This window comes from Eutrigla gurnardus (assembly GCF_963514095.1).
Source record: "Eutrigla gurnardus genome assembly, chromosome: 20".
Classification (NCBI taxonomy): domain Eukaryota; kingdom Metazoa; phylum Chordata; class Actinopteri; order Perciformes; family Triglidae; genus Eutrigla; species Eutrigla gurnardus.
In genome coordinates, this window is record NC_139931.1 from 4,589,962 (window position 1) to 4,605,364 (window position 15,403).

Below are 15,403 nucleotides of genomic sequence, written 5' to 3' on the forward strand. Positions count from 1 at the left end.
ACGGGGGCCTACAGGGGCCAGTGCCCCTGTAAAAATGTCCCAGGCCCCCCCTGTGGCCCCCCCAGAGCTGACTGAATAAGCTGACTGAATGATAAAATGAAAATGAAATAAATTGATCAAGTTATTACGATTTTATGCGCTAGCGCCAAAAGCGGAACTAATGTGACTCAGCGCTCTACACGGAATAATTAGAGCGACGCACCCAAACACTGCCTTGCCGGATGCGAGATGAGAGTGAGAACGGCAGCCACAAGTTTTGAAGAGAGGAGCTAATGTCTTGTTGCAAGAGGCGAAGGTAAGCAAAACGATTTCATCTCGTAAAGTGATTTATTGCACGTAACCGTGTTACTGTTGTTCCTCACTACGATAAGAAAATCAAGTTTGTAAATGTCTGATCTCGCTATGTTTAAATATCATTTGTTTCCATTTTTTAATGTGCCCCTCTGATCAAACATTGGCCCCACCTTGGCCCCCCCAGTAAAATTTGTCTAGAACCGCCACTGGTTGGAAGGTTTTTGCTTGAATCACTTATGTGCTGTGGATGTATTTAAATAATAAGTGTCAGCACAACATGGAACGGTTAGCCTGCCCGATGTTGTCCACAGTCTGGCAGAGTGCTGCTCAGAGAACGATGTACTGCAACGTCAGTAAAACCAAGGAGCTGATTGTTGATTTAAAAAAAAAAGAGGCTAAGTAGAAAAAATGGAAGATTGAAGGAAGATCGAACATAAGTCAGGAAGAGATACTTTTGCATGCTTGGGCCTGCAGCTATTTCTCAACCATCCCATTATTCATGCACACAGATTGCTCACTGTCTCAGTTGTGGGCCCGTCAACATGATAGCAGCTGTTCTCATCAGCTGGTCTCTTCTAACCAATAGCAAATAGCGTCACTTGTTAGCCTTTCAACTTATCGCTACCGTCTCTTCTTAAACGTGCTCTCTGTCTAATCTGCTTTAAAACACGCAAACATACACTTTACCTTTTTCGTTCCAGCCTCGCACATCCTATCGCATCGGTGACTTCCGGTCACGGGGAGCAGGTAACAAGCTGATCGCCACCAAACAGCCTCCTCCTGCATTCAGGAAGCCTCCACGTGGGCCTCCGGGTTTAGAATGCTTCAGGCTCTACCTGATTGGCGTCCCACGTCACCGGCTCCTCGTGCATCGGAGCTCGCGCGCCTCGCAATCATTCCACTTCAATTTTCCCCGACTATTACCGTAAATGATCTAATAGCGTCGGACCCCAATCAGCCTACCTCTACACGAGGACGCATGTATTTTTCCTTATTGAATTCTTCCTGCACCATTAATATACTAATATAAAACCTCTCTTTGTGTTCACATCACGTGAAAACAGCAGGATATTTGGGCTCATTCCACATTGCCAGCCTCAAAAAAAAACACCCGGTATAGTGTTCACCTTTTGAGTCTTCTTGGTAAATGTGATTCTGAAGGCGACTACAAAAGCAGATGTTCCAGAAGTGGTTTTGTCTCATCTATTATCCTCAGATTCATGTCATACTTATTATACTTAATCTCTGAGAAGATTATGCCATCTTTGTTTGATCATTCGTGACCCGTTTAATAATGTGCTGATTTTTTTTCTCTTTTCGGGGGATTTATCTTGCTGCTGCTCAGGAGGAAGGCCCTTCGATTGCAAATCTCCCTGTAGAGAAGTTTTCACCTTTTCACCTCATCTGCTCATAACGAAGATTCATCTTCTCTACATTTTCCTGTCTGGTTGAAATGAACCTTGTATGGTCCTCGTATGTAGGCCTTAAGGTAAAGCTGCACTCGCACACGCTTTGTTCTTCTGGGTTATTGGGTTAATTAAAAAAAGTGGATAGGAGGTCACATGACTTCATAAAACTGAGTCAATGTGAAGTGGGGACGACCACAGAGCTGTGGTGTGCCGGTGTGTGTTTTTGAGTGAGCGTGTGTTGTGTATTTCTGTGTGGGTGTGTGTGTGTGTGTGTGTTTATCGAAGGTTAGCTTATGACTGACACTCGTTTTGTGGAAAGATTAGACTTACGATTAGGACTGTGTACGGTAAACTGTGCGTATTCCTGTAAGTGGCTTGTTGCGATGGTCCTGAGCAGAGGCGGAGCCAAGATATTCTAGCAAGATAGGCATATGTAGATAACTCATTGTAACAGCAGCAGGGTGGGATTAAAAGTACTGTAATTATAGCAGCGGGTTAGTTAGATTATTTTAAAAAATCTATAAATATCGAGAAAATATTAAGATAGGAGTAATATCTAATATATGCATTAATGTATATGATTTCTGTGTTTTAATGTAGTTTGGGACAGTGTTCACATAAAGCATCAGAACCCTAGTTATTTATATCTTTGTATATTTTTATATAAAGGTTTGTGTTGCATTCTGTGATGGCTGCAAATACAATCTGTCTACTTCCAGGACACAAAGACCTAAAACAATCCGTCTGGAAAGAACATTTTGACCTTTTTTCCTGTTATACTAAATATGAATCGTGGACACAGGATGATGTTTGTCAAACCAGCTTTTGTTTCCTTTTGGAGAATCTCAATAAAGCAAACAACAACAAAGAAGAGTCAGACTTTTAACAGTAAGTTGGATTAAAGACAGCGAGCTGAAGCAGTGATGTAGACTTGTATGGCCTTGTTACACTTGATAGTCTGTGGAGGAATTCCAGATTAAATCAGGAGAGAGAGAGTGAGTCAGTGTGTTTGCATTCACATCTATGTAGAGCAGTGACGTGCCAGTTGATCATGTTATCATTCAACATGGGGGGGGGGGGGGGGGGGGGGAGGTCAGTCTCCTGGCGTAGTTTGGAATGAGCAGGACGTCGCATTGACGTCAGCAAGGAATAAATAATAACAAGCCGAAGGACATTGTTTATCTTAAGCGCGTCAGTCTTTATTTAAAACAAAACTTCAAACTATAGGTTTAGAATGAATGAATCCAGATTTAGAAGTAAGCAGAACTGTCTTGAAGAATTAAGGGATAATGTCTGTTAACACAGTTTTAACCGAAACTAAATAGTAAGTACTGAGTAAGTGTGTGTGTGGGGGGGGGGATACTTACTAATAATAAAATAACATTTTACAGTGAGGTTTTAGCTGACCTGTGTTTGTCTTTCACTTTGCATGAACATGATAAATCCCCCGAAACTTCCTCGATGTCAACACTGTTCCTTCAGTTCATGATTCCAGGAACAAGACATGTTGAGATCAATAATTTAAATAATTTACGATTAATAAAGTTTTAGATGGAATACAATTTCAATGCCTGCCTGAAAGAGCTTAACAACCTAAAAATCTATTGATTGCTCAATTTCCCCACGGCTCTTGAAGGCAGCATGAAGGAGAGAGAGAGAGAGAGAGAGAGAGAGAGAGAGAGAGAGAGAGAGAGAGAGAGAGAGAGAGAGAGAGAGTCCAATCAGGATTTTCAAAAGGTCCAAGATGTTACTTTCACTTTTGGGTTCTTAAGAAACAGAGCATTTTTATCACAATGTGTCTGCTGGAATGGATGTACACACACACACACACACACACACACACACACACACACACACACACACACACACACACACACACACACACACACACACACACACACACACACACACACACACACACACACACACACACACACACACACACACACACAGACTGTATTTAGAGTTTCTACAAACATAGCATTCGTTTTTCCACCCACCATAGTACCGTGCTGTTGTTGACACTAATTACACGTCAGACAGCTGATCTGTTGACGGCAGGATCTCCTCTGGACTCGACCCACCAGACTTCATGTCACTTCTCGTCTTAAACTGCAGCCTCCTTTCCTAGAAGGAGGTGGAACCGCAGGAAGCGACACGTAAGCCGGACTCAAAGTCCTATCTCAACAAACTTAAGACCTTTGATCTCTGACCCCATTGGGCGGTTGAGACTTCAGTTTCATTCTGATGGCGTGTTTTTCTTTGGCGTGGCTCACTGGATTCCAGCGCATAAACAAATAATAAATTGGATTTCAGCAAATGGCTGGATTTCAGACTGAATATGTACCATGGGCAACTTACCAGCCGGGCAACTTTGTAAACTGGATTTGCCCCTGGTAGCTATAGAGCTCTAGTTCAGTCAGATATATCTAAATCTGGGCAGACCTCGTCATCTGCCTGGACCGTTACATGGCTAGAGGCGTGGCAGGAAGCCAAAGTTTAAACCAACACAGCAGTGGCGCCAACAGGACCAACCAGGCGGCGCCCTCTGGATCTGAAATGAGAAGCCAACGTTAAACTGCCTTCAACCTGCATTAGTCATAATGGCCATCAGGGGGCGACTCCGCTGGTTCCAAAAATAAGTGTGATTGTACCGAAGTATATGAGAAAATCCTAATTTACTAACTCAGTAAACATTGTAAATTCAAGTTTAAGCCCTTTGTCAAGCAGTTCTATGGCACCATTTAAGGTGGTGAGTGCAGTTCAGTTTAGTTTCCTGGGGAAAGAACCGGTAGAGAACCTCTAAAGAACCATTCAAGGGCTTAGCAGCGTGTAACACCTCAATGCTTGCCTGCCAAATATGTGTGTGTGTGTGTGTGTGTATAGCTCATGATTTATTGTTATTGGATGAAGACTGAATTAATTTTCTAAGTAGTGGAGCTGGCTTCACCCTTTTGTCTTTCCCAAGAAGTTCAAACAGCGTGGGAGGAACATGTTTGGCAGATCACGAACACCGGATTGGTGCCAGCGGAGTTAAACAAGGCTGCAGGCTGCAAGACACAATGACACGCTGCATGTGGGACACACCAGAGCCGTATAGCACGTCATACTGCTAACTAATGGAGGACCGGAGGCTAAAGGACTGATAATGGACTGAAGAGTCAAAGAGAAAGTAGAAGTGCACCGATGATAGACGACACTTGGCTGGCTGAATATTCGGAGAATGTTGCAGGAATAGTTCGGCGGGACACTTGACCAATAAGCAGCGAGCGCCCAGAGACTGCTTTAAATACACGTAAGCAGCTGGGAGCTAAATGTTCAAAACAAAAACAAGACCCGGGAGCAGGAGGAACAAATGATGGGTTAACTCAAACCAGAGTTGTAAATTATTTCCAAACAGGCCTCTTCCTGGTTCTTCTTATCAGGACTGCAGTGATGGTGTCATACAGTGTCAATACATGTGTGAGCCTGAAGATTAGTTATGATCACAAACCCAACTGAACACATAAATGCTTATCTTGTGTAGTATGAGCTGTTGAGGTTGGCAAAAATTTACATTTGGACTTAATTGCACTTTGAGTGTCTCTGATATTTTCACTTTCACAAGGAAAGGAAGGAAGTTTTATCCTTTTACTCCACTATATTTATCAGACACGTCAAGTTACTATACATAAAAGCTCACGGATCAAAATGTACTTTCCTTTGGCCGTTGAAAAGGCTGTGTCAGTGTTTTGGTGGAAAAAAAGAAAGAAAAAAAAAGCTTTAAATGTATGTATGAACAGAAACGGTTCAACCATATCTTTTTTGAGTCTGAATCGGACCCTGAACGAGGCGAGGATCCTCCTGCAGAAGCTCCAACGCCATGCGTGAGCTAATGGTAGCTAAGTCGCTAATGGTAGCTAAAGGCGGGTCCACACCGGACCGAAAATCGGCGTCTTTGAGAGAGTCAGCGTCCGTGACATGAGTCTCCTTGGTGTGCTCGCTCGAATCGGCCCACGTCGGCGTTTCAGCCGATTCAAATGTGTAATCCGCCATTCGAGTCGGCCATATTAAGTAGCCCGACTTCATTTACCGACGCGAGTCGGGCAGTCGGTGCCGTGTGGACCCGCCTTAAGACTCTAACGGTAGCCAAGTCGCTAACGGTAGCCAAGTCGCTAACGGTATACAAGTCGCTAACGGTAGCCAAGTCGCTAACGTAGCTAAGTCGCTAACGCTACATTCTCCTCTCTGTTAGCAATGCAGTGTTAACGGTGCTACATATCTGTTTTCCAGGTGGTAATTTTAATAATTTGATAATCACAGTGTTTGTTTTGCAATATTTTTAACAAGGCAGCTAATGCAATCTAGCATTGTTCTGGCGCACATTAGTGAGTAATTAGCTTCCTCCTCCTCCTCCTCCTCCTCCTCCTCCTCCTCACAATTCCCCAGAAGACATTTCACCGAAAGCCATCATGTGGTGATGGGAAATCTCCCATTAGACCTTGATCAAAACTGCTGTCGAACTGGTTTCTCAGAGCCACTCTGGCTTTTCAAGTGAACCTGTTGATTCACTTGCTGCAACTGTATTACTGTAAAGTGACCGGCCTGTGTATTTCGACAGAAGGCCTCTGACAACGACAGCTGATGTGAGTCGGTATTCAAGATTTCAGCCCCTGAAGATGAATGGAATACGTTTGCAATGTTTCACTTCCCACTTATTGGAATGAGCGAGGCTGGAACAATGACAGGACATTGTTCCGTCAGAAACAATGGCATTTCGGCTCCACAAATATGACTTTTGGGTTGACTCGAGGATGACTTGAATATAAAACAGGAAAAACATTGTGTGTTGTTCAATGACTGACGCTGAAGACAAAATCACAGATTGAGAATCATTTAGGAGTGAATGAGAGGCGGCAGAGGACAGTATTGGACACTTTTATAGCCTCTGGGATTGTATTGGCTATCATTAAAAGGGAAAAATGCAGCAGCCCTTAAGCATTCCCATAAGCATCAGGGATTCATGAAAGACATTGTACTTTCACATTCAGCAGGATCCCGTTTGGTGCAAAGGTCCCTTTTTATTTCCTTGTATCACCCAGATTGCGACACATATACAAGTTTATTTCCTCCGTGTTTTCCCACTTTGTGAATAAGAAAGTAATAATTGTCCTTTCTAGAGCCTCCTTACTATAAATGGGTGAAGATTCTCTGAAATGCAGCTTCTCATTCCACGGCAGCTCTACTTCCACTTTCATCCCGACTCAATTGTGTTTTGACAGATGAATACAGTAACGACTGGAACTTTGTCAGGTGCACTTAAGGCCTGCCAGTTCTTGTCTTGCCTCTGATCCACTCTTATGTAAAAGGTGCTAACTAGAACCATGTAGGGTTTTTCAGCAGGTCCTCACAGGTTGGCTTCAAAACTGTAGTCCACAAAGCAATGCTTGGCATCACAATGACTAGTTGTTTTTATACAAAGTGTATGGGTTTATCTTATGTACAAGCTTCTCCTACATTTCCTAGATTGACATCACAACCTTTTTTGAAGAGTTAAGAGATTCGCAAACTTCTCGGAGTGGCCGCACAAAAAATGAAATTCATGAGGAACGATTGAAAAAAGATGCTCACGCTCAGAAAAAAAGTCTCACAAAGAACTCTTAAAACCCCTCCAAACAAGGGTTCTTCAAAAGCGATCTGGATAGAACCTCAGCCTTTCAGAAAGAACCCATTTCTAAGAGTGAAACATTCAGAAAGCACCTCTGGTTAACGATTCGGTCTGCTTGCCCAGACTGGGAAATGCCAAAAGCTGCAATTATTCACTATTCTTATGAGGGCTCATGGTGTTTGGCAACAACCAAACAAAAAGGGAGGATGACATATGAGATTCACTTCCAGGGGAAAAACAACAATAGCTTGGCCTTTTCACAGTAACCAACAAGCGTACACAATAATCTCCCTGGAAATCATGTCATGCCTTTTCTCACTAAACTTTCCTACTTATTTAAAAGAAATCTCATCAATGTGTTCAATTCCTCTTCTTCTTTCTTCCTCTAACAACTTATTTCTATGCCTTCTCACGGAGCTAAACTGAAACCAAAAACACACACACACTGAACCATAAATAAATAAAAGTTATAGAAATCATACTTTACTCATACTAACAGGGCTGTATACCCTTTATTTTGTTGTTGGTTGCAACTGCCATGAATATGCAGCACAGAAGCTTCGCAGCAGGTTCCTCAAAGATATGGGCTGCTGATGTGTGTTTACAGGAATGTAACGGCTTACTATTACTGTCACTGTCGCCAACCATTCAGGCCTTATCAGCGTCGCTGGCTGAACCAAAGATTAATTGCTTATCACTGAAGACACGCCACATAAATGTGAAAGTACACCAAAGTCAAAGCGTCTCAAACAAAGCAATAAATTCAAGGTGCATTTTTTTTTAAGATCGTCCTCATATTGAAAGTACTGCTATGGTGCAAGGCTCGATGACTGCATGAGTCTGGTCACTGTGCAAAGCTAAGGGATGACCAAACAACAAAAACAACAACCGCTGCAGACAGTTCCCATTTCCCAGACGGGGAAGTGCTGAGTTTTCTTTGTAAACGGGTGGAGTGAGACAGGTAGCCTACTTGAACTGGAGACACCGAGCGTTTCATTTTACACACACACACAAAGCCACGGATGAGGACACGCCCACTTGGACACACAGCTCCTGTTCCCTACCTATTATCCAGCTTTGCAGTTCCCAGCTGTGACAGATAAACCCGCACCAAACACTTTTGGTAGCTGAGAAAAATGCAGGAAAACAAGATGTTACAACATGGAGGCTATAATAGTCACCTTTCCCTGCAGATCCCAGGAATACAGTCACACGGCATCGTCAGCCTGCAGAAACGTCCATGCATGTGCATGTGCCTCGACATGTTTCGTCTGCTGCAACCGCTAATAATATACCGTTAGCCTCGGGCTTCTTCTTGACTGTTTCAACACAAAGGCCTCCTGCAGAACTACAGTATAAACAACGGATTTAGCATTTTACATTTTTTCCTCCATACGTCATCCATGGAGGGGCATTCCCTAATCTGCAGGCTCTCATGCAAAGAAAACAACAACAGAAAAGCAATACGATTGATGACCTAATGCCAATGTGGCCGCACCAACAAACATCTTTTCACCATTAAAACTGATGCCAGATTATTTGGATTTGCACGAGAGTATCAACTATTTTCTGCCAAACCGCTGCGTTGATTAACACACACACACACACACACACACACACACGCACACACACACACACACACACACGCACACACACACACACACAAACACACACACACACGCACACACACACACAGCTCTGCAAGTAAACACAAGGCTCTCTGTGAAGCTGGCTGTGCTTCAGACTCTTGGTTCTCTCCCTGTTTCACAGAAATGAAACTCATGGAGTTCACGCACACCTGCAAACCAACACAACGTGCGGACCAATGAGCACGCAAGACACCCGAGCACGCCGTTCCGAACCGCATGGTGCAGCATCAGACAACAGCCGTTAGGAATATGTCTGCAATGCATGCAAGAAATCCCAGATGGACATGCAGAGACAGCAGTGTGTTTCTGATTAAGAGAGAGCAATAAACTCCTCCTCTCTCTCTCTCCGCACATGAATCATATCTCGCTGCACAAATATAAATGTGGTCCAACTTTGCATTGTGCACAAAACATTCAAGGCCGCAGTTAAACGTAAAAATAGATGAGATTCGATTTCCCGCATAAGCAATTAAAGTCCACTCGAGCTGAGTAACGATAAGCAGCGGGTCTAAGGAGATCCGGTGAGCTCGCTTCTTTCTAACTCTTCACATTTCTTTTGTCGGTCTCTATGGTGGAAAGTATTCGTACCCCGACTGACCCCGACTTCAGGGACGTGACCTTGCAGCTGCCTCTAGTGCCGTAAAGTCAACCGTTTACTTTTGGTTTCACGTGTGTTCCTTTGCTTATTATTCCTTAGGGATGATTATTCCATGTTTTTTTTGCAGAAAGGAACTCATAGAATCTGTAGCCTTTAAGTGACAGTCTGCATCACACAACACATTTATATCATATATTTCAACAACACCATCAGATACACATACTGGAACCAGCAGGCAAATCTGAGTACCTGTGGAGTCAGACTGGTCCAGCTAAAATGAAACCAACCGTAACACTATGACCATACAAAGCATTAATTGCTATCATCTGCCTGTCTGCCTGCCTGTCTGTCTGCCTGCCTCTGCCACTTTAAGCAAAGCAGCTGACCACAAGTCTTTCCTTAACTTTCTATTTGCCCACCTCACTCTGTTGTAAGAGGTTAGTTCCTCTGACTCTCACGTTTAAACCACCGTGTTGACAACATTTCTACCCGCCAAGTACATGAAACAGTTGGCATGAAACCCCGATTAAGTAACATGCAATTGTCTAATAAACATCACTTGCACACACACACATATAGGGAGAGAGAAAGCTCTGTGAATAAAGTTACAGTGAGTTTATTGTCGGTTTGTCTGCTGATATTTTGGTACAAACTGCCTCGATATTATAAGAAATCATCAAAAATGTTGTGTGATGAGTCATCATGCAATTAATACTGTTAATAATCTAAAAATAAATAAATAAATAAATAAAAAGATTCTCTGGCCTGCTTCATGTTGAAAGTCAAAATAGCAAAATGACTGCCAGGATGTCACAATATGAGCATTTCTGTGATGAATCACCCCAAACATGCCGACCAGCGACACTTCTGCAGAAGAGCCTGCTATTAACAACAAATGAAGAAGTGCAGCAGAGGCAGTGATTTGGTGTCTTTTTTAAAACAAAGACCTAAACGTTCCCTCTCACGTGACTTGATATCATTTACTTTGTGCTTTCTGACAGTCATAATGGGACTTGCTAAATTAAAAGCTTTGTTTTTTTAAATGCATTTGTGCATTTAAATGTTCTCGAGACTGATGCAAAGACTTCAACTCAACCTCATGTGGTGCAAACTTCTCCAGGAAGGACCGTCCCACATAAAGAGGCCGAGCACATCCTGTTTTGACTTGTGCATGTTTAATTATACATATCTGAATCGGAGCGCATGCATTTTGCAACCAATGAATAAAGCAACGTTAAAGGTGCTACCCCTAAATTAAAAAAAAAATACATATTTTCTTTTCCCTCGTGGTGCTTTTTGAATCTTAGTGTAAGTGATATCCAGAATATCCAGAACATTAAAGGACTGCGTGGCAGCTTGTGGTGCTCAAAGTGAAGAACAGAAGAAAATGAGCAGTGTCTCTTTAAAAAAAAAAAAAAGAAGAAAAAAGATAATCCTCAGTCCTTCAAAAAAAAGGTCCATAGAACACCAGTAAAAGAGGCAAACCAATGCTTCCAGTGCTCGGATCCGTCTGTCTTTCTGTAAACTGTCATGTGGCTTTGCGGTTTTCTCGAAATTCTCCAAATAATGACTGCATTCAGAACTGAAAGAGCAGATGGGGGGTTGGGGTGATGCCGCTGCTGCTGCTGCTCTGCTGCTAAGTTTCACTTTCGCTTCTGTTTTAGCGGAACTGGCCTCGCTGCCGCTAATGCGACTCCGGGGCGGAGCAGCGGGATATAAAGACGGCGGAGCAGCCGCGATCACGCAAACACACCGAGGCTGCGAGGAGTCACGGACGGGAGTCACGACACTCCCCGAGCCGTCAAAAGGAAACGTCCAGCCCGATAAGGATTTAAACCCGGAGTCTCTTTCTGCTCCAGCGAGCTGCGGGATTTGCACACAAACCGCCGCTGTCGTTTAGAACAAAACGGTAAGAGAACACTGAGTCCGAAATGCTGCTCTGCAACATTCACCGCTGCTGGGGTTTTTTTTTTTTTTTGTGAAGTGTGAAAAATAAGGGATTCAAATGTTAAAGAGAGCCTCTGAATCCATGGATTTTTTTTTTATTTATTTTTTTTTTTGCAAAAATGCATGCATTCTTGTTCCTCATTCCCGTTCCAGCTGTTGACCCCAGCCAATGAAAATCCACTAAATATTTAAAGTGGGGAAATTAGAATTTGTGTTTCTGGAAAAAAAAAAAAGAAGCTGTGAATTATTAACTTTCCCAGGTTATTTTTAACTAGTTAACTATTAACTATTTAAAATTGAGGTTATTTAAATTGGACTACACAGGGGGAAGAAAAAGTGACTCACACACAAAGACAGGATGGTTGATGATGAGTTCTGGGCACCGACACTGTTGTAAAGTTGTACTGCAGCTGTTGAGTATCTGCAGATGTTCTCCTCCTGATCCAATCAGTCCAGGCCTGCAGTTTAGTACTTCAAGCTGCTCAGATGTTCTGAAGAAACGAGAGAAAAAAAATGTAATTTTAATGTATAACAAATTTTCATTGGCTTGAAAAAGTTTGATTTCAAACCCGGTAGTTCAGTATTCGAAGCAGAAGTAATGAAGAACAAGAATAACCACAATAAGACTCATAACCTGTGTTCAGTAATGGTTTTTTGCCAGAACCACAGCTTCCATTTCAATCAAACAGAGTGCGGCTTGACTTGAATGTATATCAAACATACACTGACTTGTGCACACAGAGAAACACAGAAGTAATTGTCTTTCTAGAGCACTGAGTTCTTACCTGAAGATTTTGTATTCTTGTGTATACATTCACTGCCACGTGTTTATAATTTTGTAATAACTGTTTGTATAAGGTGCTAACGGTTTCTTTTCTTGTCTCCTCAGGATGTCAGTGTGGTGGTTAGCGATGGGAGAGGGTCTAGGCCCTCTCTCCCCTGTAGGATGGTAGCCGACAGCACAGTGGAAGGCCATGACACCCAGTTAAGCTCATCCTCCTCCTCCTCATCATCCTCTCCTCCTTTGTGTTCATCTTCATCCCTGCCCCCTCCACTGGCGAGGCAGCCCCCTCTCAGCGCTCACCCCACAGAGTCGGCCCCGCTTCAGCGTCGGGCTGATCCCGGCCCCAGAACGGGCTTCGTCCCCTCCGTCTACCTGACCCACTTCCCCACCTTCTCCTGCAAGGAGGACTGCAAGATCATCACGGAAACGGCGTCCAAGCTCGAGCGCAGCGGCTTCTACTGGGGACCCCTGGGAGTGGAGGACGCCCATCGCATGCTGCGGGACTCGCCGCCGGGCAGCTTCCTCATCCGCGACAGCCGGCAGAAGGACGTCTTCTTCACGCTGTCCTACAACGGCAAGAGCGGCCCGCTGAGCGTGCGCATCGACTACAAGCGGCAGAAGTTCTCGCTGGCGGGCAACGAGCGCTCCTTCCCGACGCTCTTCGCCCTCCTGGAGCATTACATCAACTCGCCCAAGAAGAGCCTGAGCATCCCGTACAGGAAATGGGAGCCGACGCTGCAGGAGCTGTGCAGGAAGCGCATCATGGAGGTGTGCGGCGGGGGAAGCCGCGTGGCAGAGCTGCCGCTGACTCACGTCGTCCAGGACTTCCTGTTGGAGTTCCCTTACAAACTGTGACCAGCTTTCCACACAGACTGTTGCTAGTGTTAGGTTTCATTTCAACGAGGCCGTTCTCGCCAAGTAACGATACAGAGGAAGAAGACACTCACTGCGCATCTGGGGTTAGGACTGCGTCGCCATGGTTACACGTAGAAGCATCTCTTGGGCGGGGAAGCTGCACAGTGTTTAACAAGAGATGTCATCATCGGAGTTGGACGGGGTTGGACATTTCAACACACATTACCTCCGGAGACTCGACTTGCACACAACTTCAGGCCTTCGGGACGCATGGAACGTGGGGGGAAGCTGCATTAAGTGAAGTCCGCAGACACAAGGGAGATACAGTTGCGCTTAAAGAGTCTCGGTCGGCTCCGCCAGGGACCAGAACGGATTTAAAAGTGGATTGTGGGAGGATTTTAAGAGCGTGGACGGAGTGGACCGCTGGGATTTTGTAGCAGACTTAATACTCTAACTGTTGAATGTTTACATCACACATGAATGTTTGCCAGCACCGATGGCTCAAATACGGCCTGATGTCTGCATATGAAATATATACGAGGATGTCGGCTTGTATTGGGAGTCCCGAGGTCTGGAGTTGTACTGTACGTGGAGGAGGAGCCTCTTCCTGCCAGGCAGATAATAACTGTCTAAACTGAATTAGATATCTATTTTTTAATATTATTTTTATTGTTTTATTATATTTGAAATAAAAGGTATTGAACTAACCTTCCTGGATTTGATGGTGTTTCTCTTCCTCCCGGTGTAGGAGACAGGAGAGGGAGGGACAGACACACACACCCTCGCACACAGACATCAGACAGGAAGCGTGACACGTAGCGTACAGTATCGTCACCACGGTGATTCATCCGTGTAGGGTGAAGTGACAGGTGGGCGGGCTTACACGGACCGTGTTACGCGCAGAAACACACACTTACCAGAAACAGGCAGAGATGACACATTGTGAGTGTGCTATTGTGTGTGTGTGTGTGTGTGTGTGTGTGTGTGTAGTACTTTTTTTAAACTAATGAGGACCGAGCACAGATTAGAATTTCCTCAGGAGGAAGTGGGAAATTTTTATTTTTTATTTTTGGGGGGGTTTAGCGGTTTGACTGAGAGACATGTTAGATCAAGGTCAGAGTTAGAGTTAGAGTTCACGTCTCATTTGAGAGTTATGATAAGCACATATTTAAAAAGGTGTAAATAAGCAGAATGGAATATTACAGCAGATAAACAGTCATACGAGATGTTAATACACTTACATATACAGTACATTTAGGTGCCATTTAAGATGATGCAAAAAGGAAATGTGTAAAAGGAGTGGCGTTTTGGACGACACATACTAGAATCCCTATTCTTTACTGGGTGTGGTGATAATGATCCAGGTATATGTAACTGGTTTGAATGGGTGACTCAAAGCAGAGCTTTTTACACACATTGTTGCGTTCACACAAAACCGTTGTAGAGTTGCAGCAGAAGCTGATGAAATGTTCTCTGTTTTGTCAGAACCACAAGTTGAAGAGTTCAACTTGCAGCTGACATCTATAGATGCGGAGTATCCACCATGTTTTTTTTTTTCTGGTTTCTACCGTTTGCAAAGCTGCTGAGCAAATTTCATGTCATCATTGCGGAACAGTTTCTGATTTCTGACACTTACGGGAAGAAATGAAAAGTATTTTTTTAAGAAAAACACAAAAGTCAGCTTGAGTTACTTAACCGCCCCACTACTTTATTATTTGATGGGTTTGTATCAAGTAAATCTACTCTTATTCAATTATAGGCAGAGAGTTCAATGAGAGGATGGATAATACTTGGCGATGGCTGAGCCGGCGGCTTGCAGCTAACGGTGTTAACAGTGCAAACTACGGTAAATGTGCCGACAGAGCTAACAGTGTTTACGCTAGGTCACGTACACTAAAGCAAACAACCCAGCTATGTCAACAAAGCAAGCAGAAGCTCGGATAACAACACACACAGAGGGACAGCGTCTTCATCCTCTGCTCAGGAACACATCGCTCCACTATATCTTTATTCAGTGATTAATGCTGTATTAATGCTCTGAATAATGGAGTGACCATTCAGTTAAATTGTCAGGCAACCTGAAAATAAAATGTTAAAAAAAGACGAGCCAGCGTTTAAAAACTCCAGTACGTATTAGAGAACGGTGAGCCTCGACTCCGACTGGCTTCATCTCTCCAAAGCAGAATCATTAACTCAAATTCTCAGTGAGAGCATGTGTCA

At 43.7% G+C, this 15,403-nt stretch overlaps 1 protein-coding gene across 1 annotated transcript; it reads left to right on the forward strand.

Annotated features, from left to right (window-relative positions):
* Positions 1 to 11,219: 11,219 nt before the first annotated feature.
* socs1a (suppressor of cytokine signaling 1a) lies at positions 11,220 to 13,891 on the forward strand. The gene is made up of 2 exons (XM_084037226.1): positions 11,220 to 11,506; positions 12,434 to 13,891. Exon 2 carries the CDS (start codon positions 12,491 to 12,493, stop codon positions 13,181 to 13,183), a length of 693 nt encoding a protein of 230 aa, XP_083893352.1. The 5' UTR covers positions 11,220 to 11,506; positions 12,434 to 12,490; the 3' UTR covers positions 13,184 to 13,891.
* The last annotated feature ends 1,512 nt before the right edge of the window (positions 13,892 to 15,403 follow it).